Source organism: Solea senegalensis, linkage group LG6, assembly GCF_019176455.1.
Source record: "Solea senegalensis isolate Sse05_10M linkage group LG6, IFAPA_SoseM_1, whole genome shotgun sequence".
NCBI lineage: Eukaryota > Metazoa > Chordata > Actinopteri > Pleuronectiformes > Soleidae > Solea > Solea senegalensis.
The window spans coordinates 20,317,263-20,338,632 of NC_058026.1; the positions used below are offsets into that span (position 1 = coordinate 20,317,263).

Sequence of the window (21,370 nt, forward strand, 5' to 3'; positions counted from 1 at the left end):
CCAGACTACCCTCACACCACATCTGCCATTTTGAACCAGGAAAATACTTCATTGAATGTCACAGCTTTCATGGATTTAAAACACAATTTAACACTTTGGAGCCCAATTTATTCAGTCAATTGTCATTTAAATAGAGCGTAAAGGGGTTTGTCTCTATTTACTTATAAATGAGATATAATGGATATGCAACATTCTCATTGCAAAACATTTAACCTGATTTCATGCCCAGTCCAATATGGCAACAGTGTTGACAGAGGAACAGCAGTATCTGCACATTGTAGGGCTGTAAACTATTTTGATAATCTTTTGGCTAATGTGATTATTCTCTGGTTTCTTTGCTCCATATAACAAAGAAATCATTAAAACTGAAACATTTTGGTTTGAGAATGAACATTTTTAGGTTTGGTAAACACAGATCAACATTTTCTGACATTTTACAGACCAAACAAGCACTCGATTAAAAGAAAAAATTATCGATTATGAAAATAATCGTTAGTTGCAGCCCTAGCACATTGTTTTATCTTAAGTAAACAAACTTAAAATCAATGTTTAACTTATAACCTGAGGCAGTGTTTCACCTTGAGGATTATAAATATGCAGATCTCTAGGCATATATGATATGACTCTTTCCATGCAATGTCATGTCATATATACATTATTTAATCAGTGAAACATAGCAGTTAAACACTCATGTATAAGCTGTGTTTGTCTCTCATTAAAGTTTCAGGGAGTAAGAAGTTGTACTGCAGATGTCAGTGTATAGCACTGGCAGGCAGAGCTGAGGGTCAGCATAAAGAAGGAAGACTAGGACAGGCAGAGAGAAATATAAATGATACATGCTCAATCTGCAGCACATGAATACCAAAGACAACCAGACTGAACACAAAAAGCCATTTATATGATATTTGAAAAACCTGGTTTCATGTCTTGGCTCTTTCACATTGTTTGTGAAGGCAGAGGATCACAAAATACATCAGCAGCCATTTGTTGGACTGTGTATATACAATAGACTAGTAGTCCTAAATATTAGAGCAAAAACTCGGGGTTATCACAAAAGTCATTATCACTGGAGACAAACATTTGTGCCAAAATTTCATTTTGCTGTTGCTATACAGGAGTCTGAACCGAGGTTGTGGGTCAAAATAAAATGGAATATTATGCATTGTATGTCAATCTGGTCAAAAAATAAAACTACATCTCGTCATGTTAACTTAAATGTACATTATGTACTTTTATTAAAATATGTTAGTCACTCCTCCACACAATGATATGATGAATCAATAAAAGATCCTGAGGCAATCACATACCACAGTTTGTTTATGTTGAAAAAATATAAAACATGGCTTCACAATATATATATATGTATAAAAAAAACAATGCACTGACCCAGTTCCCTTTAACAAAGGCAAGTACTCTGCAGGGAGTGTCATAATAGCACCGCGGTGAATTACACTCTGACATACATCACATAACAGATAATTATAACAACAAAATCACAACAACAACACAAAACAAATTGAGGTTTGATGATGACAGAACATGGTGGGTGAATGTGGCTGAAGAGTGTTAATATGTTAATATTTGTGAGCACGATTCACTGATTATAGTGTTTGGAGACTTGTGTGTGAATGGGAATTGAGTGCATAGATAATTGTGTGAACAGATGTGGATGATTCGGAGAGCACCACTCCCTCCTCCAAAGAGGAACGAGAGAAACAAAAATCTGTGTCATAAAGGTTACTGAGAAGTTAGCATTCAAAAATGTAACAAACTGTATATGAGTCAGCTATGACAAGGCCAGTGAGCAATGTGTGAATTCATGTGCATCTGAATCGAACTTGAGAAGGAATACTGTTGTAGGTAAATCAACTTATAAATATATGACATCATGTATGTCTTGTAAGTAGTTTTCTCCCTGCATGTAAAAAGTGTCCACAGCTATTTTTTTTTACTATTAAATTATTCTTGCTGCAAACTCCCCCGGCTCAGTTAACCGTTGTAGCAGACCGGGCCAACTTGGAAACCGAATTTCTGATTCCCATTTCCAAAGTCGGACACTGCCACGTCGATGATGGGGAGCGTACTGGACAGTGGCGCGTCAAATTCCAACACAGTCCTCTCCTGCCCTGAGCGTGTCTGCAGGGAGAGAAAAACAGTAGCACTGTCAGAAAATACGTGAAGGTGTATGTGCTCATACTCTTTTTGTGATTCACGTCTGCGTCACTCACTTGACACCCGTCGTACAGTGCACTGATGTAATGTGTGTTCTCATGCGTCAACTCCTCCCCGCTGCTGCCTCTGAAGCGCAGTGCATGTTCGTGGCCATAGGTGGCGGTGTGCAGCCATGCGGCAGAGTTGAGACAGTGGTAGGTGAATGTCTGCTTTGCTGTGGCACTCAGCAGCTTCAGGAACGTCATCTGGACGGTGTGGATCGGAATGCCATCTGATCCAGAGTAGGAAAACTGCAAGAAAACACCAGAACACAACCTACGCATCAGTGTAATTCCACACAAAATAAAGCACACTAAATGTGGACACGATGTTTGCACCAATTGTTAATGACAAAATTTCACTACAGACAATAACTGTCCACAATAACCTCATGCCTGTGCAGGAGGAAAGGTCAAAAACGTATGAATTAATATGAATTATCCTGTGGGTATGATGAGATATTTCACATTCTATGTACCTTGTCTTGTAAAACAAACACTGTTAGCATATGGAGAGCATGCAGAATCATCACACTATACCTCTTTTCCTTTCCTGAATTTACTGTACCATGTGTCATGTTTTTCCCCTTTCCAGGCAGCCAACTTCACCTGATGGCAAACAAACAAACAAACAAATCGTTTTCAACAACTAGATTTTAACCCAACACTGTAATCATGGTTATCTCTCTGTTGTAACCAGTTCTGCACTGAAGACACCTCTGGAATGAGAGGTAATAGGTCTTCAGACTGAACTTAAAGTTTAGTTGCCTTTAGTTTAACTACTCCCCTAAATGAGTCACACTGGACCTTTAGGGTCATTCATCAAAATCAAAATCCTTTTGACCTCAAACTGTTAAAATGTGTAAATGTTTTTGTGTTTCTGCATGTAAACTTACCGACTGAAACTTCTTATCAGGGTACAGACATGTCTCTCCCTGTGCAGTGAAGTTACAAAACACTTTGAAGGAGTCTCGATGGCAGCCCTGGTTGGGATCTATCCAGTACTCACCTGGAGAGAGAGAGACAGAAGGAGAAGAGGAGGAGGAGGGTGGGCAGAGAGGACAAAAACTCAAATTCAGGACAAATTGGACAGGTTTCAAAAGAACAGAAAAACTACAGCCATAAAATGGGGAGAGAAAATGAGTTTTAACATGCAGACAGCTGTTGCAATCAAAACTCTAGAAATGCAAAAGCGATTGAGTGATGAGTACCGTTGGGGAGCTCTGGGTGGAGGAGCCACAGCTCCTTGCAAGTGCGTGCTGGGCTGTGGTAAGTTCCCTGTGGGTTACGTAGACCCTCCACGTCCACTTTCATAGATGACAGAGATGCAAACACCTCCTGCATGTCTTGGCCATCATTCTTTGCCCAACCGTCCTGCTCCGCCTGGTCACCCTGCATCCATTCCTCCTCTCCTCCATCTATTGCATCCTCCCCCTCCCCCTCCTCCTCCTCTTGTTCAAGTGCAGCACCATCAACCAAAGTGTGTGTCCTCCTTCTTCTTCCTCGCTCTGGCAGAGGGTCCATTCCAACTGCTGCCAGTCCCTGATGAGAGGAGAGGGCGAGAAAAAAGGGTATGAGTGTGGTCAAATGTAGATGAATGTGAATTAATGAGGTGTGTGAAGTTGCTGAATATACCCCTGACGATCAGCCAATGACAAAGAGCGACAACCGACCACAACAGTGCCTCAGTTGTTATGTGTTAGGGAAAAAAGTTGCACTCACACACACGGCATCGACTATAGCTAACAAGAAAATAGAAAATATGATTCACTGCATCTGCATAATAGGAAACTCTTCTTCTCAGTAGGTGTATAAAAATTGAAGTAGTCTAGTGTCACATCAGTTTATGAAATGAGTTATTTAAAGGCTTTACCCGCAACTAGGCACCTATTATTGCATCTAAGTGAGAAGCAAAGAAGTGATGGAAAACCACAGGCAATGGATTCCACTAGTGATGACTTCAAATCAGGAATATGAATATGAATATCTTGTTTATTTTACACACATTTCACACACTTGCGATGTGTAAGCCTTCACAAGGGAAAGTTTATCAGAAAGTTAGAGATGTCGGGTTACTGCAGGTCTAGAATAATATTATTCTGGCAGCATTATAAGTGTCCGTTATGTTCAGTTTGATTATTACTCAATCTCAGTGGGGTTAAAGTGCCCAGTGAGCTCTGATGGCTCCAAAATGACCACTGGCACCATTCATTTTTGCAGCTTTTCCTGCCAACATGGCAGTGTAATCAAACAGAGTCTTGTGGTGTCTGGAGCTCGATTGAAAAAGAGACTGAGACCATTAAATCCTCAGAAAGTTTTCTGACATTATAAATCAAGTTTGAAGCAGGCTCATTTTCTCGTAGACTTGCATTCAAGCATTCTGCTATTTCTATCCTACTTCCTGGGTTTCACAGTTCAAACCAAAAGACTACGACCATTTTTATATACAGTCTATGATGTGTCATTAAAAAGGGTAACTAGATGAATTGTTTGGCAGCAGGTGGCACATATTCAGCATTATGTTTGGTCATCACACAGATAGATGGACGTGTGATGGCACAGTCACTTAATGTCCTTGTATTTATTTACGTCCAAATTAAATTGGGGAACTTATTGAAGAGGGTCGATGTGTATGAGCTTGTTGTTGTGTGCCTTCTTGGCGTGGAGACATTTGCTTGCTTTGCCATTTCCCCTTTCAGATTGGCTGAGACTGAACAGCCAATCACAGTGATCTCTCTCATCTACCGATGCTGAATCAGCCATAAATCCATCTTTGCCTATAAGAGTCAACGGCTGTCAAACACACTGGCTGACCATCATAGATTTTAAACAGAACTCACTGGTGGACCTGGAGGCCCGGCAGGTCCAATGTCTCCTCTGGGACCAATAGGACCCTTAACACACAGATAGACACACAGTTAGGGTTTGGAGAGAGACTTAATGTTAAAGCATTCAATGATCAAAATGAGCATCACAATTACCTGGTTTCCTTTAGAGCCTTTTAGCCCAATGGTACCCTGAGAGACAGAGAGATACAGAGAGAGAGAGAGAGAGAGAGAAAGAGAGAGACAGGAGACAACAGAGACCGTAAGAAAGCAATCTCAGCACACTCCATGCTTCCAGGTGGTGCTGTATATTTGTAGATCATGTAGTGTCAACAGAATCCTGTGTGCTTACAGAGAGACCCGTGGGACCAGGGGGACCGAAGGGACCTGCTGGACCAACTGGACCCTGATATTAAATATACACACACACACACACACACAAAATCCGTCAGATAATGACAATCAAAGCTGAAGCAAAACTGCTTTCAAGTGACAGGTTTGCCTGATTATTGCTTCAGTGCGTGTGGATGTTTGTCACACCTCATCTCCTTTTGGACCCGGCAGTCCTTGAGTTCCTGGCAGTCCTCTGTCACCTTTCTCTCCAATGTCTCCTGGTGGCCCTATCAGACCAATGAGACCGCCATGACCCTGCAACAATGTCACAAATAGTCAATGGTAGCTTCTGCGGCAGGCCGCGCACGGCAGAGATTTATCATCACCAGGTGATCTCAATCTCTGGTGATCTCAATGACTTCCTGTTTATCCAAAATAGTTTCTGTGTGCGCTGCTGTTCATTGAAGAGTATATTGTGATTTGACATAAACTGCTCCTTAATAGAAAAAAATGCTGGTAATTCATGGGTAAACGTTTAAGTGTGAACAGAATTGTGTGTACCTTGTCTCCCTTTCTGCCGGGGTCTCCCTTCAATCCTGGTAACCCTGGCGGACCCTGAGAGGACGAAGTTATGATGAGGTTAAACAAAAATTGTGCACATAAAACCACTTAGAGACATGCACCTGATGATGTCTCGACTCAAAAAATCACAGACAAACCCCCGGATGTCTTTCATTGTTACATGTTTTTAATGGACTACAAATATAGTTGCATTTCTTGTTATTGCTATTATGTGCAATAATACATTAAAAACATAAATAGAGGGTATTCCTCTTTTATTCTTATGGCAAAAGAAACCCAACTTCTGTCATACCTTAAATAAACTCGCCCTTTGGCTCTTCTCTCAAAGAAATAGTCTGAAATGTTGGTAAATATATACATATATATATGCTTACTTGCTGAGAAAAAAGCAAGCATACAGTGTTTCCCCATGTCACCATAAACCTGTTGTATAGAGAACCTCTCCCCCGTCCACTCTGTACAACTGTGATTTTCTAAATTGTGTCTAAATTGGAAAAAAGCCGGGTTGTGTTTTCTGCACTTTTGTGGTTTAAACTTTGCACTTCCGTATTTATGAACTCACTTTATCCACTTTATTGTTGTTGCTGATTGTATATAAAAGAATTCTTATATAATAACAATACCAGTTGGAAAATGTTGCCATTTCTTCTCTGTGATGTCCTTGAAAAGACTTCAAAGACTGATATTTGATGTGTTATCTTACCATGGGACCTGGTGGTCCTGTCTGACCAGGTGGTCCGTTTAAACCCTGCTCGCCCTGAGAGAAAGACAAAATGACAGAGATTAACTTTTTTTGTACTTCTATGATTTGTAATGCAAATTCATTACAATAACTTACTGCAGGGCCAGGAATCCCTCTTAGACCCTGGGGACCAGGTTTCCCAAGATGCCCCTGTGCACCAACAGGTCCTGTTTTCCCGATGGGACCCTCCAAGCCAGGTGCACCCTGATTCAAAGAGAGAACAGGGTGACTGTCAGAAACTATTAGGATTCAAAAGTTATAATTTAAAAAGTTGTTACTTACTGACCTTTACTCCTCTTATGCCTGCTTTTCCTTCCTTTCCTGGTTTACCCAAATGTCCCTGAAGAACATTTTAAAACATTTTAAACATAATCTCTCAAACATACGCACACACACACACACACATATGCATGTAAAGACACAGTAAGAGAAAAACTTCCAAATATAATCGTACTTTACTTTTTTTTTTATTTTTATTTTAAATCACACACCCTTCGCCCAGGAGCTCCAGATGGTCCGGGTTCCCCTGTTGCTCCTGGTGGTCCCTAAGAAGATAGAACACGGTCAGTCATAACAAAATGCTGTTTATGCTGCAGCATATTTCATTCTTGTGAATTCAGAGGAATATCATGGATGCCCTAGTGTGTGGAATATAATGTAGAAGAGAGGATCGCACATGTTTTCCAGGATCTCCAGTGTCTCCTTTAGACCCAGGCAGACCATCCACACCCTGGTGAGAGAAACAAAAAAGTTGTCAGGACAAAGCTATGCAGATTTTGAACTGTATGTTAGATTAGACATCTTAAATATAAAATGAGAACTTCAAACCATTGTCTAACGCTTTATTCTACACATGAGGGTCGCGGGGCTGCTGGTGCCAAAACAGAAAGCGGGCAAAACACAGGGCAGGGCGAACATAGAGATAAACAACCATTTACTCTCACATTTGGTCAAATGGTCAATTTAGATTGTTCAGTTAACCTCTGCACGTATTTGGACTGTGGCAGGAGGCTGGAGAACTCTGGAGAATTCACTCACACAAGGGGAGACGATAACCACACAAGAAACTAAAAAAGAAACTTGAAGGGAGCAAGAGATTAAGTGACTGATCTACTTTAAGCATTTCCACTACATGTAGCTCAGTGTTTATGGGCTTACAAGACACCAGATAATGAGAACAACCTAGACATTAATGCAGAAATGCAATGTTCAACATGGCACTGTGTGTGTAGCCCCCAGGATTCATGCACACAGTAAATATTTTCATGTCCAAAACACAAAGACTTGTCTCAAAATGGTGTAAAATATCTCTGTGTATTAATATATAAGGCACTACAATATAGAAAATACATTACATTACATTTCATTACATTACATGTAGTACAATTTTCCAACCATTGTTTCCAATAAATGACTCTTTGGTCACCCTTTGCTCTGACCACTGGGAGAGACAGTTCTACAACTCTCCAAGGAATGAGAATGAAAATGAGAAGAATAATAAGATGAGAAAGATAAAAAAAAAGACAATGAAGATGACGTCAAACAATATGGCGGCACAAACAGCCTCTCCTTACAAATACAAAAATTATGCAAGTCACACTTGCATAATTTGCACTTCAAACACTTAAAGACAATGCACTTATGAATAACATTTTATAGACATGCACTTGGGAACATTTGACTACTTTTAAATAATCAACACTACTTTTAAATTATGACTTTTGTTTGCTTGCTATCTGATTTTAATTGGCCATATTATTTCATGTCTTTTAAGGAGGACAGACATTTGTTTTCTTATGTATTGATGTACACAATAGGAATATTACAATAAAGGAATCTTGATTATTGAAGGGGAGCAAGAAATGGAGGACACAGTAGAGGGACTAGTTACTCACATTGGGTCCAGCTTCTCCTTGCTGTCCAAGGTCTCCAGTGAGGCCAATAGGACCCTGAGGGTAGAGGGAGAGTTCAAGCTATTGATGCTGTTTCAGCCATAAATGTCTTTTGAATCATGTGCTGCCCTACAAATACAAATGTTGATTATTTGTTGAATGCAATATGAGTGCTTCCAGTGTTGTGGTTGTTCATCCTCTTTGTGTTGCATTGTATTATACAGCATAGTATAAGAGTAGTGTATTGAAGACTGTAATGAGTTTTTGTGGGCATGTTTCTCACAGCATTGCCCTTGGCTCCATCCTGCCCTGTAGGACCTCTGGCTCCTGGAGGACCAGGTGCTCCTGAAGCACCTGTATCTCCTTTCTCCCCCTGGTCTCCTTTTAATCCCTGATGTAAAACATTGACACAGAGGAGAGCAGTTAAAAAAAAGGATTGAAGTAAGATTGAGAAAGCTAAGTTGAAGATCATACATCAAAGAGAGGCATAAAAAACCGACTCACAACTCTTCCTGGGGTACCAACTGGTCCCGGGTCACCTGCCTCACCATCCTCCCCCTAACAAAGAAACACAATGAGTGCATTATTTTGGAATCAATATTGTTAAATGTATCTAAAATGTATTACTATATTATATAGAGTTTAGGGTTTGGCAATATGACCATGAACATCACAATAAAATGATTTAGTTAGTTGACATCAATGATTATCACAATAAATGCTTTGCTCTTGAAGATTTACAAGTTGAAGAAACTTGTAAATTGTGCTTTTAAAATTCTTCATCAGCAAAAAAACAATAAACTCTTGCCAAACTGAAAAATCTGAGGTTAAACATTCAAATTCATTATCTCAAAGTGTGTTTGTGCAGTGCATAAACATCATACTGATATTTATTTAACTTTGTCTACAGCCATTGCACAAAATTATAATGCAATATTTATAATGTTATAGACTTATTGCTCAGCCATAAGAGAGTTATTTTTTACCTTCTCTCCAACAACTCCTGGCTGTCCCACCATTCCAACGCGACCATTTGGACCCTACCCAGCACAAAAATCAATATGTATTCCAAAATCAAAACAGGCAATTGACTAAATAAGGAAGGTTAGATGTATCTGTGAGACCTACCTGTCCCCCAACAGGTCCTTGTGGGCCAGTGGGTCCTTGTTGCCCGGGTGGACCCTAAATCCAACAATCATTCATTAATTTGTGATAAATTAAGGAAAAATATGACTTGGATCTTTAACCAGTAAGTGAGCTCACCATTAGTCCTACATGTCCACTCTCACCCTTTTCTCCTGGAAGGCCTGGCATACCCTTGAAAGACACACATGATTAGAGGATTAACGTCTAGCTCCAAGGTCAAATTCATTGGTTTAAAAGCCTGACTTGTGAACAAAATCTCACCTGTAATCCTAATGGTCCTGTAGAGCCCTTGAATCCACGGAGTCCCTCGTCTCCTTTCGGACCATACATGCCCTGCTGACCCCGAGGACCTGGCTGTCCATCCAAACCCTATGAGACAGAGGAGAATGACATGGACTACAGAGCTAAAAAGGTCTTCTGTAACACTGAAAGCAGCACACAGCCAACAACACAAGGACACAAGGGAAAACAGATTTTAGCTATATAACAAAAGCCTCACCTGATAAAATCTATGACAGCTAAAATCTTTGATATCTTAAGAATAAGTTAGCCACCTTTCCCTGCTGTTAGGCAGCTTTTTTTCACGACGTAAACCGCTCACTCCCCTGCACCAAAGTCCAAAAGAGAAAACCATCAATTTTACATCAAGGCACACAGGAGTTGTTGTTCCACTCCTGCCTCCATGATTAAGTTCATATTTTGTGACTTCTGTGTTTGAAATTCTTTGTTCAGATTTACCAGTAGACCAGCAGCTCCTGTGTTACCATGACTTAAAAATGCAGATTTTCTCAATCGACTTTGGTGTGGGAGAGGGCACTCTCCACAGACTTCAATTTCCAGCCAGAAAAGGCTGCCTTTGGTGAGAATATTTGGCAGGCGTTCTAAAGATATCATAGACCTAAGCATTGTAGATTTTTTTTTTGGCAAGCTTTTTATTTTATGGCTAAAATCTGCATTGTTTATCTAGTAACAGTAACAGTTTCTACAGAACTGAGTGGACAAATGAGATTTCACTTATTGACTGACAGAAATTATGATTACAGGCACTCTGCAGGTCTTACATTGGGATGTAAAACAAAAAAATTATAATGTTACTCAGTAATTCTGTGTTTAATGAGTAATATCTTTTGAACTACACTACAGAAAGCAGACTGCAAGCTGTGGCCACACTGACACAGCTGTCGCCTATAAGTAGACCAGATGTGAGGCAAAAGCCCATCTGTGTCTCTATAAAATGGCTCTATTTTCACAGCGCTGATTTTTTAAGATACCCCGTAGGTGATGTCTGAGGGTTTGGGGGGTTGGGGGACTCATTTCCTTTCTTCTTCTATTCAAAATACCAAATGAAGAGCAAACTCACTGGGAGACCTGACTGACCGATGGGCCCTTGGGTACCAGTGGGGCCTGAGGGACCCTGTGAAGAGTGGGAGAGGAAGAGAAAAAGAAAGAGTTTAAGATCTGATGAAATCCATTGATTATGGAGTGCAATCCACATAGATGTACTTCTCCAGTGGTATACTCACTGCTTCTCCTTTGTCTCCTTTGCTGCCTTTCTGTCCTGGACCTCCCTGCTCTCCCTAAAGACAAACATCCACAGAGGACACATGCTTAATTACCGCATCACAAACACAATCTCTGACTTTGCCTCTCACACTCACAGAGAGACATAGATTACCTTATCCCCATCATCTCCTGGAGGACCAGCAGGACCAGTAGCTCCAAGCATCCCACCAGGTCCCTGCTCTCCATCCTCACCTGATGGTCCAATAGGACCCTTCTCTCCCTGAGACACAAATGTAAAAAAAATAAAAAATATTTAATAATTTTTTTTCTTTCAATCCATACTGAAATACACTCATCAAACACAAAGAAATCTTTATTAAACAACAGATGTAATTTAAAGTCTTTCAGCCCTTCGACGACAGTGAATAGCGACCTATGCACAGCTGATAAATTGGTTTAACTCTGCTAAAATCAAATTAAATTTAGTGAGAAGACGTAATTAAAAAGCATTTTAAAAAATGTCAGATGTATTTACAGGTTCCCCCTTCTCTCCCATTGGTCCAGCTGGTCCAATTGCACCGGCTCGGCCCGGCTGACCAATGGCACCAGCTGCTCCTGGAGGACCCCTCTCGCCTGTTGAACCCTGTGGACACAAAGTAAATGTCTATTCTTGTACTTCTAGGCAAATACAAGCACTGAGACATTTAAGGCAGTCAAGGAGTTTGGGTTTCAAAAAAGACACAGGTTTTAAATCATGCTTCAAAAGACCTGAGTTGATCATTGTCCAATTAAGCTTAATATGAAGGTAACAAAATTGACACTGAAAATACTAATATTTCCCATTGCAAATTAAAAACAGGTTAATGCATACTCAAAATATGTGTTTAAACACAGGAATGTAACATACTATGGCTCCTGACGTTCCTGTGGGTCCTGATCCTCCTTTCAGACCAGGAGGCCCCTGCAAAGATTATTTATATTATTTAGAATATGCAGAAAAATAATAATCTTCATTTCTTCATTGTGCACTTCATTGGTTTTGTGAGTTACCATAACTCCAGGTGCTCCTCGGCTCCCCCTGAACCCCTTTAGTCCTGTAGGTCCACTCTTCCCCGATATCCCGGGTAAACCTGGGTCACCCTGTGGAAAGGAAGAAGATACATTTAGAACTCCAGCCTCCATATTATATAATGCCACCAACCAGTCAAATTACAGGGAATATTTTCACAACCTACCTTTCCACCTTCCTTCCCAGCAGCCCCAGGCAAACCATGCTCTCCAGGTACTCCTGGTGCCCCTGGGTGACCTCGGTCCCCTGTTGGGCCAGATTCTCCTGATTTTCCCTAAAGGCAAACGACACAAATACAGACATTAACATAAGAAAAGAGATGTAATATAGTGCATGAGTGATTCTAATTGAGGACCTCACCTGTGGGCCCACAACACCTGAGGGTCCAGGAGGTCCCGTCTTCCCTTGGAATCCCTGTACTCACAGAAAATATGTGTATAAAGCATTTTCAGTGTGTGTGTATTTACTTGGATTTGTTAAAGAATCTTCACTGGCATAAACACTGACCTTGTCACTGACCAAAACCTGGTCCTACTGAGGCAGAACCTCATTTCTGAGGAACTGGTTATACGTTTAGGGCTAAGGTTTCGAATTGTGGTGAGGTTAAATTGAGCTTAAGCATTAACTGGTTAAGTTTAAGGTTAAGGATAACGCTTTGTTTAGGCTGTCCAAATGAATGAAATTGAATGCAGTGTCCTCGGAGGAAGAGTTGCCTGAAGAACCGTGTGTGTGTGTGTGTGTGTGAGACCTCTTATGGATTCACTCACCGGTTCTCCTCTTTGACCTGGGTGACCTGGTAGTCCATCCTTCCCACCTGGACCCTACAAACACAAAAGCACACACACATACACACACACATATTGATGAAACTGTACATTGAAACAAACAGGGGACACATCGCTCTCTATCCCAGGTGTGTCAGGGAACTACTTTGCATTCCAGAAATTTTTCATTTGTGTGATAAGCTTCAAAATGCAAAATGCCGGCTAAGGCTGGATTTATGTTGCTGGAGAAACATGACGGCGCAAGATGACGTTCTCTGTAAAGCCTTATGTACATCTAAGAAGCTTATTCCAAGGGTATTTTAAAACAATTTAAAGTAATACAAACATAGTTGGGGTTGTATGTTCAATTTCTACTAATAAACCCCACTAAAACTTACACAGTGGAAATTTAAGTTAAAGGTGATGGGGTTAAAACAGCTTCTGAACAATTAGAAGTTCACCCTTATTTTTATTTCCTGAGCTGTCAGCCATTAAAATATAAAAGCAAGAAATGTCACTGACGGTGATTTATAGCAATGTTTCTGAAAGACTGGATGGGGACATGCATATTAATATTTTTAATCTTGGATTCTTTTAATCTTGGCAGCTATTATATATATATACCTATTTTTAAATAAAACCTAATTTAAAATGAATTAATTTTACTACTTCAATTATACTTCCAATAATCAAAATCAAAAATAATATTACATGTTTGTTTTTTCTTTTATAAAATGACTGATCAGTGAAGTCAATAAATTTGTGGTGTGTAATTTTGTGAAGGTGAATGTTTTGTCACGCACCACTGATCCTTTAGGTCCTGGCTCTCCATTCCTTCCTTGAGGCCCTTGGGGTCCCTGAAATAATAAGTGCATTCATGTAACATCGATCAGACTAATCAATTCATCAATCCATATCATAAATCAACAGTGTTTAACTCACCCTCTCTCCAGGAGATCCTGGGGGTCCATCTTGTCCAGAGGAGCCCTACAAGAATGTAGGCAAGACAGAAAAGACGTAGAGAGTAAAAGTGTTAAGTGTAATCATCCATTGATAATGTATGACTGAGTGTTACTATTGGCTGCCAGGAGCATCAGCTGACCTTTTCTCCTGATTTGCCTGTCGGTCCTCTCGCCCCTCTGGCACCTCGTGCACCCTGACAAAGATGAAACATGACTGAGACCAAATCCTAGATGTCCAGGAACTTTTACTAACCCCAGAGAGAAGGTGTAGTTCAAACCAGTTCAATGAAATTTAGCATTTAGGTTATTGATTTAATTAACAAAATGAAATGAAGGGGAAAACTATGATCTGCCACAATTCCTGTCTAAAGTATGTCAATATCAACATCCAATGTCACCCATCCAATAATTCAGAAGTCATTTTACTCAAAAACAAAAATCATGCTTGCATGCATGTGTGTCTATAGTGTGAGCTGTTGTGGTCTCAGTTAGGCCTTGGCAATATGGCCAAAATGTTATTGCAAAAAGAAGGTTGAGTTACACCGATATCAATAATTATTACAATAAAATGATAGATAATTGAAGATTAGATTTTGATTCAAACTTTCGTTTCTTTATGGACAGAAAACAACAAACACTTGCAAAACTGAAATAACAGTTTTGGGTTGTGTCTGAACAGTGTTTAGACACATTGATTGGTATCATATTATATTGATACTGAATTATATTGCAATATAGAGTGTTATTGAATTATTGCCTACCAAGCCTTAATCTTGAAGCAGGGTATGGACAAAGGAACTCAAACCTTACAAAGAATGAGAATTTGAGTGTCTTGGTATAATCCGTTTGTCTAAGAGAATGGGGACTGAGCAGATTACTGCTAATTTGACAAGATACTGTAAAAAACATCAAAAGAAATGTCCAGTTGTTGAAATGACTAGTATAGCAAATGCCATCCAACTGGCCCTTTTTATGCATGGGCGTACTGCCAGGTTTGATGAGGGAGGAGTTGTTGACTTTGAGTCTTGCATGCTGTGGCAAGTACAACTACAAAGGGCTAAGATTGTGCATTTTCATACTTTGCAAGAACAAAAGCTATGACATCTAAATATGCTGGTGAGATTGTGAAAACTCCTTCAGGCATTTGAGGGGAGGTTTCGGGACTGAGAATATTTGTGAAAACCCTTTAATGTGGAAGCAGCTAATGTTTCCGACAACCTACAGCATGAAGTCATTGAGGTGGATGGCAACGAGCTCAAAGCTCAGTGCAACAAACTCCTGTATGAGTTTTCTTTTCTGAGGAGACATGCACTGAAGTGTGCGTCTGTTTGGGACAGCTTACAACTCTTCTGCTCTATTAATTACATGGGATATTCAGAATTTTGATAATTGATAATAATTGAATTGACTTTATTCCTCCCCCAGGGGGGAAACACACGTGACTGTGCCATCATGTTTCTCTTGTTTCTGTTCCAAAGTGTCCTGTGTCTGCTCTGTCTGTTAAAACACTTTGCAATCTGGTGTTAAATACTCTATATGAATAACATTTTCATATGATTACTGCTGTAAGCAGACTCTGTTCTAATCGAGACTGGTTTACCAAAACCTTTATCATCGCCACCATCTATGCTGAGACTTGTCACCAAAAAGATGTGATTCCAACATTGCATTGCAGAGGTTAGTGTAATGTGTCTTTAGTATGATCTCCAAATAAAGAAGAGAACACGCATCTCCAGTAAAGCAGAAGATTCCCAAATTTCAAAGCTTGTCCTCAGACTATGGGACGGACAAACAGAAAACATAATGACTTTTCAGTCCTCAATTCCATGTCAGTACTCTGACCTGCCATTAAAAGCGGAAATGGTGTCAGGAAATGAACCTGACTTGTATCAAGGCCTAGTGACCTGGGGAATGTTTTGAGACACAGCACTCACATTTGGACCTCTCTGGCCAACACCGCCTGGTTGTCCTGCAGGACCCTGGATAGTAGCATAACAGACAAGACACAAATTGAAAAAAAAAGTCTCACTTCCTGAAATAAGATCATCATGATTTCAAGTCCTCCACTCACCTTTTTTCCTTTCTCTCCTACACCTCCCAGTACACCAGGGAAACCATCTGAACCCTGGAGGAAGAGAAATCCACAAACATGAACGTTACCGCTGCATCTATCCCTCACCAAATGATCAATTCAATGAAGTACCACTGATCAGATTTATTTTACCTTTGGCCCCAGTCGCCCTGGATATCCTGGTAGCCCAGGAACTCCCAGTTTCCCCTTAAGAAAAAGACAATCTTACTTATATTGTGCAAAATGAGGGAGTTTTATTTTTTTCATAAATTAGCCTTTTACATGCTAGTATTGCTTTATACCTTCTCTCCAGAAGTACCAGAAGGGCCAGCTTCTCCTTGAGGACCCAACTGTCCTTTGGGTCCCTCAGGTCCATCTTCTCCTCGTCCACCTGTGGCTCCATTGTCTCCGGTGTCTCCCTTTGCTCCCATCTCCCCCTTGGCTCCTGGGAAACCGTCCTCACCCTGCAGAGACAGCAGGAAAGACAGTTAATACAGATATAACATATTAAGGTGAAAAAAAACTGATCCTGACTGTGGCACTTTTCTGACTTTCTCACCTTTTCGCCTTTGCTTCCCTTTAATCCTCTGACTCCATCAGCTCCCTGTCAAACAAGAGGAGACACACAACACTGGAATCAAAAACAAAACACATCATACAGCATTAGTGGTTAATTATAACAAGAGTATGAGGTTACTAACTACTAACTTACTAACTGACTCACTAACCAACCCTCCACGGTCATCTAATTGGAGGTCAAACACGTGGGTCAGACCTTATACAGACTCAGTTGATACATTTGCAGTCAGCAAATGAATGTTACAGCTAATAAAACATGATGATTTAAATGTGGGTACATTTGTTTGATAGATACCATCTGCTCCATTTTAAACAATGGCATGCTTTTTAGATTTCTAGAGTTCAAATATGTTTGGTGTTACTGAGCAATAACTCCCAGATAACCTTTAAGTGTAATGCCAATCCAGTAATGGAGATCAAGTTTTCTGCTCCTCTTTGGCTCTGTTTCAAGCCTTTGGGGAAATTTGGCCCATGACAGGAGATTTTGACCAATCACAGGTCACTTCAGGCAGAGTGTGCCCCGCGTCCCTTTAGGGGATAGGTCGGAGAGACAAATTGATGAAAAATGTATTACCTTTCATAGTGTGTCCTGTGAGATAGTCTGCAATATTTACAAGTAATGGGTAAAAAGCCTTAATCCCAAAATCCCTGATAAGCAGTGTTCCATGTCACAGATAAACATTTTTTACCTTAACTCCTCGTTGTCCAGGATATCCAACAGGCCCCTGGACTCCTGAAGGACCCTATAAATGAAAACAAGTACACATTGTGATGACTACTCAACTACTTAAACAAGAGCAGCAAACTGTTTACACTGCAGCAAACACAGACACAATGATACACTGACTTACCGGCAGTCCTTTTTCACCTGGGGTGCCTTCCCTTCCAGGATGACCCTGTTGACAAAAAGGAATTAAAGCAGTGAGGAATAAAGTTGTGATTTTAAGGGTAGAGATTAGGAGGCTACAGAGTGCACTAAGTCAACAGGGGTCGCTGCAAAAATGAGGAAATGCAAATAAAAAGTGCTTACAGAGGGCCCATCGTTTCCAGGTAAGCCCTGCACGCCTTTCTTCCCTTGAGGCCCCTGGCAGACAAAAACAAAACAAAACACAAAAAAACAGTCAATTATCACCGCTGCACCTCTTCCTGCTTGAGGAAATATAAACAAAAGGTGTCTTACCTTGTCTCCTGGCAGCCCCACTAAACCCTGGGGACCAGGAAAGCCCTGAGGGAAGAGTACAACATTAGTTTGACTCTGTATTCACTTATATAATGTAATATAATGTGCAGTTGGTTTATTTTTGTGAGTATCTGTGCTCTGCTCGAACCACAATTCCAGGGTTGCCTTGCTGCCCAGGTGCTCCGATGTCTCCGGCTGGTCCCTGTGGAAAAAATAGGAATTTACATCATGTTGTTTGATTTGTCATCAGGCTTAACTGTCTCCTTCCTTTATTATACTCACTATGTTTCCCTTTGAGCCTTGGACCCCATCAATTCCTCGAATCCCCTGTGAGGAGACAGAGGAAGGCAGTTAATGAAAGGGATTCATTTTCTTTCTTCTGCGTCCTTGAGTGCACTTATGTGGCCTCCATTTATGTGGCTTTTCAATGTGACCATTAAAAGGACACTGGTAAAACACAAAAGCATGTATTCTTTTCTCAATGTGGATTTTGTTTTCTGTCTGTTTTCCTTGTTGGACTAAAGAGAAAATACATTAGAAGGAGATTCGCTGCCTTCCATCTTTAACAGATATTTCCCCGAGGCTTGTTATAAGAGCCAGCTGGAACTATAAATGAGCGAAAACAAAAATGATCAGCCTCCACACTCATTTGGCTGTAATCCTTACTTTAGCTGTTTAATGAGTGATTAACCAGCAGCAAGCATAAATGTGTAATTTAAACAAATAAAAAAGCAACCCTTTTCCTCATTGTGTTAACAAGTGCAAACTTGCGTTGCTGCAAGTGCAAACGTAAATGATACAAACAAGAAGGAATCCGCTTGAGGTGTTTGTAGATGTTTGTGTGTATTTGGCATTTTGTCAGTGGAGATAAGAATTACTATGTTTGACAAAGGGTGAAATAAAATAAGATTTGTGATTAAGCGTTATCAGGTGGAGTTATCAAATCCTGACACCACATGTTGAGGTTGAGAAGAGCTTTGTTTTTGCTCCATGGATAAACACAAAGACAAGACAGATGGATAATTATCTGATGTCTTTCATTGCTGCTACTTGTTGAGATTTATGTTTGTGTGACTGTGAATGTTGTGTGTGTGTGTGTGTGTCCAAGTGTGTGCAGAGGTGGTATGTATACAGAAGTGTAAAGTTCACACTCACGGGCTGGCCTGGGGGACCGGGACGACCTCTGGGACCAGTCAGACCTCTGGAGCCCTAAAACACACATCATAGTTACTATACAATAACATATAATAAAACGTTAGTGTGTGTGTGTGCTCTCATACTCTTCTTTGTGTAAACCAATTTGAGTAACAGATCCTAGTAGTGTAACATTGTTGGAAATCAAAATAACTTAATCAGGCTTACTGGAAGATGGAGATTTGTTTTTGGGATTATGATTAAAAATTGGGTTAGTGGCCTGGTTCTGGTTTCCGGAACGGTTCAGTTTGGTACAATACGGTCCGTATTTTTGGATTAGTACCAAAATAACCAGCCCCTACCTTTCCATTTTATGGCACCCTTCCCTTGGGAAAGGTCAGATGATTGGGTGACAGAAAAAAGGTCACTCTCCTACGACCGATGTAAATATTGCATGTAAGTCAAGGTTATTTCAAATAGCACAAACTGAGCAGGAAAAAAAGAGCTGCTGATGTCCTCCATTGTTGTCTGTTGTGTTGCATTCGATGTTGCCGTCACACCGGTATGGCGTCACGCTACGTATCTCACTGACTCAGCCATCGGACACAGCCCACACCCCGCCCACCAATTAAAAATAATGTTCTCAGTCGAAACGCAAGTCATACCCAGGGTTTTACCATTCCAAACCATACCGTACTGTACCAAATTCGACCCAATCATGATGGAAACACAGCAAATGGTAGTTAGAGAGACCTTATAAGTATAGAGGCACTTGGTATATTGAAGGCAAAGGGAGCTATAAAATATGAACTGTTTTTTACAATAACACACTTGGCGCCTGGAGTTGATTAATCATGAAATTAAAGTGGTAGTTAATTTAATACTGCACTTCCACATAGTTGGGTGAGAGAAAGAAGCGAGTGCAGTGTTTTCCTGATGTGATGGATCGCACCTACAAAACATTTGACCTGACATTTCTTGTTATGCAACTTAAATGCCAACATCTCTCAAAAACCATGACCCAATTTCATAATCCAGACTGTTGTACCCTGACAGCAACATCAAGGTTGTTTTCTCAGACTTTAAAAAACTCCTCTATAACCAGACTTGTCACACATTTTCCACATGTGTCTGTGGGTGTGTCTGTGGGTGCAAACACTCACAGCATCACCTGGCTGTCCTCTTGGTCCAGATGGCCCCTCAGAACCCTTTAATTAAAAAAACACAAAACATTAGATACAGGATCATCATCCTGGATAAATAGGAATACTTAACACCATTGTGACCTTTTCTCCTGGTTCTCCCGAAGGACCTGAAGGACCTGGTTTTCCCCTGTCCCCCTAGAAAAGAAACACACACAAAATTTAGCACCTGGTTTCATCATCTTAACACCCCTCACCAATTTAAAAGGCTTACTTTCATTACTTACTTTATGTCCTTTGTCTCCGGGGAGACCAGGCAAGCCGTCAAAACCTCGATCCCCCTGATTATTTGGATAAATAGAAGGATGTGTTAACATTTAACACGATGGGAACACTTTACATGACAGTGCATTAACACAATGGTAATAGTATGGTAAATAAAATAATAAAACTCTAATGGTAATTGTGTAGTAATGAAGAGATAATATTACAGCAATAACGTGTTATTTCAAATGTCATATTCAGCCAATAACTTGGTGATGAGAATTATTATCAGTGCTATCAATGTAATACCTGCACATGAAAAATCAATAATTACCATATTATAAAGATAAAATTCATCCTCCATTATGTCCAACACACATTTTGCATTCTTACTACTAATTTTTACTTGATTACAATAAAAATTATACACTATTACCACTAATATAACACTATTACCATAACTGCCATACCAGCACCATGCTTATGACATATTGTTACTGTACTGCGATGTAAAGTGAGCCAGTAAGCAAACTGTGACAGTGTTTACTAATAAAATATTCCATCCATATTTCTGTTTTTCATTTACAGAGCAAAGTTCGATGACGACTCACGTCGACATCACATCCACTGCTGTGAAAAGTCCAATGGGATTTAACAATCACTGACAAGACCCATAGTGACCATAGAGCTATTCACCATTGTATGCTTTGAATGGAAGTGGTTATTGCTGGTTGTACAATATGTGATAATAAAGAAACCATGGACCATGACAACTCAGTCATTGTGTAACACTCAGGAGTGTTTATTGGCAGAAATGTAATAAACTACCAATTGGTTTGTTTATATTTGTACAAAATCATTTTAAAATAATAAATGATTTGTTTCTTCTCCCAAAAAGACAAACCAGAGTATGTGTTTTGCTTTTTGAAACAGAAGCTTACTGTGCAAACATAAGGATATGTGAAGGCCACC

The 21,370-nt window shown here is 40.1% G+C and overlaps 1 protein-coding gene across 2 annotated transcripts in view; it reads right to left on the reverse strand.

The window, feature by feature from the left end:
* Positions 1-877: 877 nt before the first annotated feature.
* LOC122771517 (collagen alpha-1(XI) chain-like) overlaps positions 878-21,370 on the reverse strand; it is a 45,802-nt gene continuing 25,309 nt past the window's right edge. For both annotated transcript variants that reach the window (XM_044029137.1, XM_044029138.1), the window contains 49 exons: positions 20,422-20,475; positions 20,279-20,332; positions 20,156-20,200; positions 19,014-19,067; positions 18,141-18,185; positions 18,007-18,060; positions 17,859-17,903; positions 17,709-17,762; positions 17,530-17,574; positions 17,368-17,421; positions 16,659-16,703; positions 16,402-16,563; positions 16,253-16,306; positions 16,100-16,153; positions 15,963-16,007; positions 14,169-14,222; positions 14,009-14,053; positions 13,870-13,923; positions 13,070-13,123; positions 12,663-12,716; positions 12,469-12,576; positions 12,284-12,373; positions 12,141-12,194; positions 11,769-11,876; positions 11,406-11,513; positions 11,254-11,307; positions 11,091-11,144; positions 9,992-10,099; positions 9,848-9,901; positions 9,713-9,766; positions 9,571-9,624; positions 9,089-9,142; positions 8,868-8,975; positions 8,588-8,641; positions 7,369-7,422; positions 7,184-7,237; positions 6,979-7,032; positions 6,789-6,896; positions 6,654-6,707; positions 5,930-5,983; positions 5,576-5,683; positions 5,388-5,441; positions 5,192-5,227; positions 5,051-5,104; positions 3,422-3,752; positions 3,107-3,219; positions 2,751-2,819; positions 2,229-2,462; positions 878-2,136 (listed from right to left, as the gene is read on the reverse strand). In XM_044029137.1, coding sequence (XP_043885072.1) covers positions 1,990-2,136; positions 2,229-2,462; positions 2,751-2,819; positions 3,107-3,219; positions 3,422-3,752; positions 5,051-5,104; positions 5,192-5,227; positions 5,388-5,441; positions 5,576-5,683; positions 5,930-5,983; positions 6,654-6,707; positions 6,789-6,896; positions 6,979-7,032; positions 7,184-7,237; positions 7,369-7,422; positions 8,588-8,641; positions 8,868-8,975; positions 9,089-9,142; positions 9,571-9,624; positions 9,713-9,766; positions 9,848-9,901; positions 9,992-10,099; positions 11,091-11,144; positions 11,254-11,307; positions 11,406-11,513; positions 11,769-11,876; positions 12,141-12,194; positions 12,284-12,373; positions 12,469-12,576; positions 12,663-12,716; positions 13,070-13,123; positions 13,870-13,923; positions 14,009-14,053; positions 14,169-14,222; positions 15,963-16,007; positions 16,100-16,153; positions 16,253-16,306; positions 16,402-16,563; positions 16,659-16,703; positions 17,368-17,421; positions 17,530-17,574; positions 17,709-17,762; positions 17,859-17,903; positions 18,007-18,060; positions 18,141-18,185; positions 19,014-19,067; positions 20,156-20,200; positions 20,279-20,332; positions 20,422-20,475 — 3,711 coding nt within the window. In that variant the 3' untranslated portion in view covers positions 878-1,989. The remainder of the gene's footprint in view (positions 2,137-2,228; positions 2,463-2,750; positions 2,820-3,106; positions 3,220-3,421; positions 3,753-5,050; positions 5,105-5,191; positions 5,228-5,387; positions 5,442-5,575; positions 5,684-5,929; positions 5,984-6,653; positions 6,708-6,788; positions 6,897-6,978; positions 7,033-7,183; positions 7,238-7,368; positions 7,423-8,587; positions 8,642-8,867; positions 8,976-9,088; positions 9,143-9,570; positions 9,625-9,712; positions 9,767-9,847; positions 9,902-9,991; positions 10,100-11,090; positions 11,145-11,253; positions 11,308-11,405; positions 11,514-11,768; positions 11,877-12,140; positions 12,195-12,283; positions 12,374-12,468; positions 12,577-12,662; positions 12,717-13,069; positions 13,124-13,869; positions 13,924-14,008; positions 14,054-14,168; positions 14,223-15,962; positions 16,008-16,099; positions 16,154-16,252; positions 16,307-16,401; positions 16,564-16,658; positions 16,704-17,367; positions 17,422-17,529; positions 17,575-17,708; positions 17,763-17,858; positions 17,904-18,006; positions 18,061-18,140; positions 18,186-19,013; positions 19,068-20,155; positions 20,201-20,278; positions 20,333-20,421; positions 20,476-21,370) is intronic.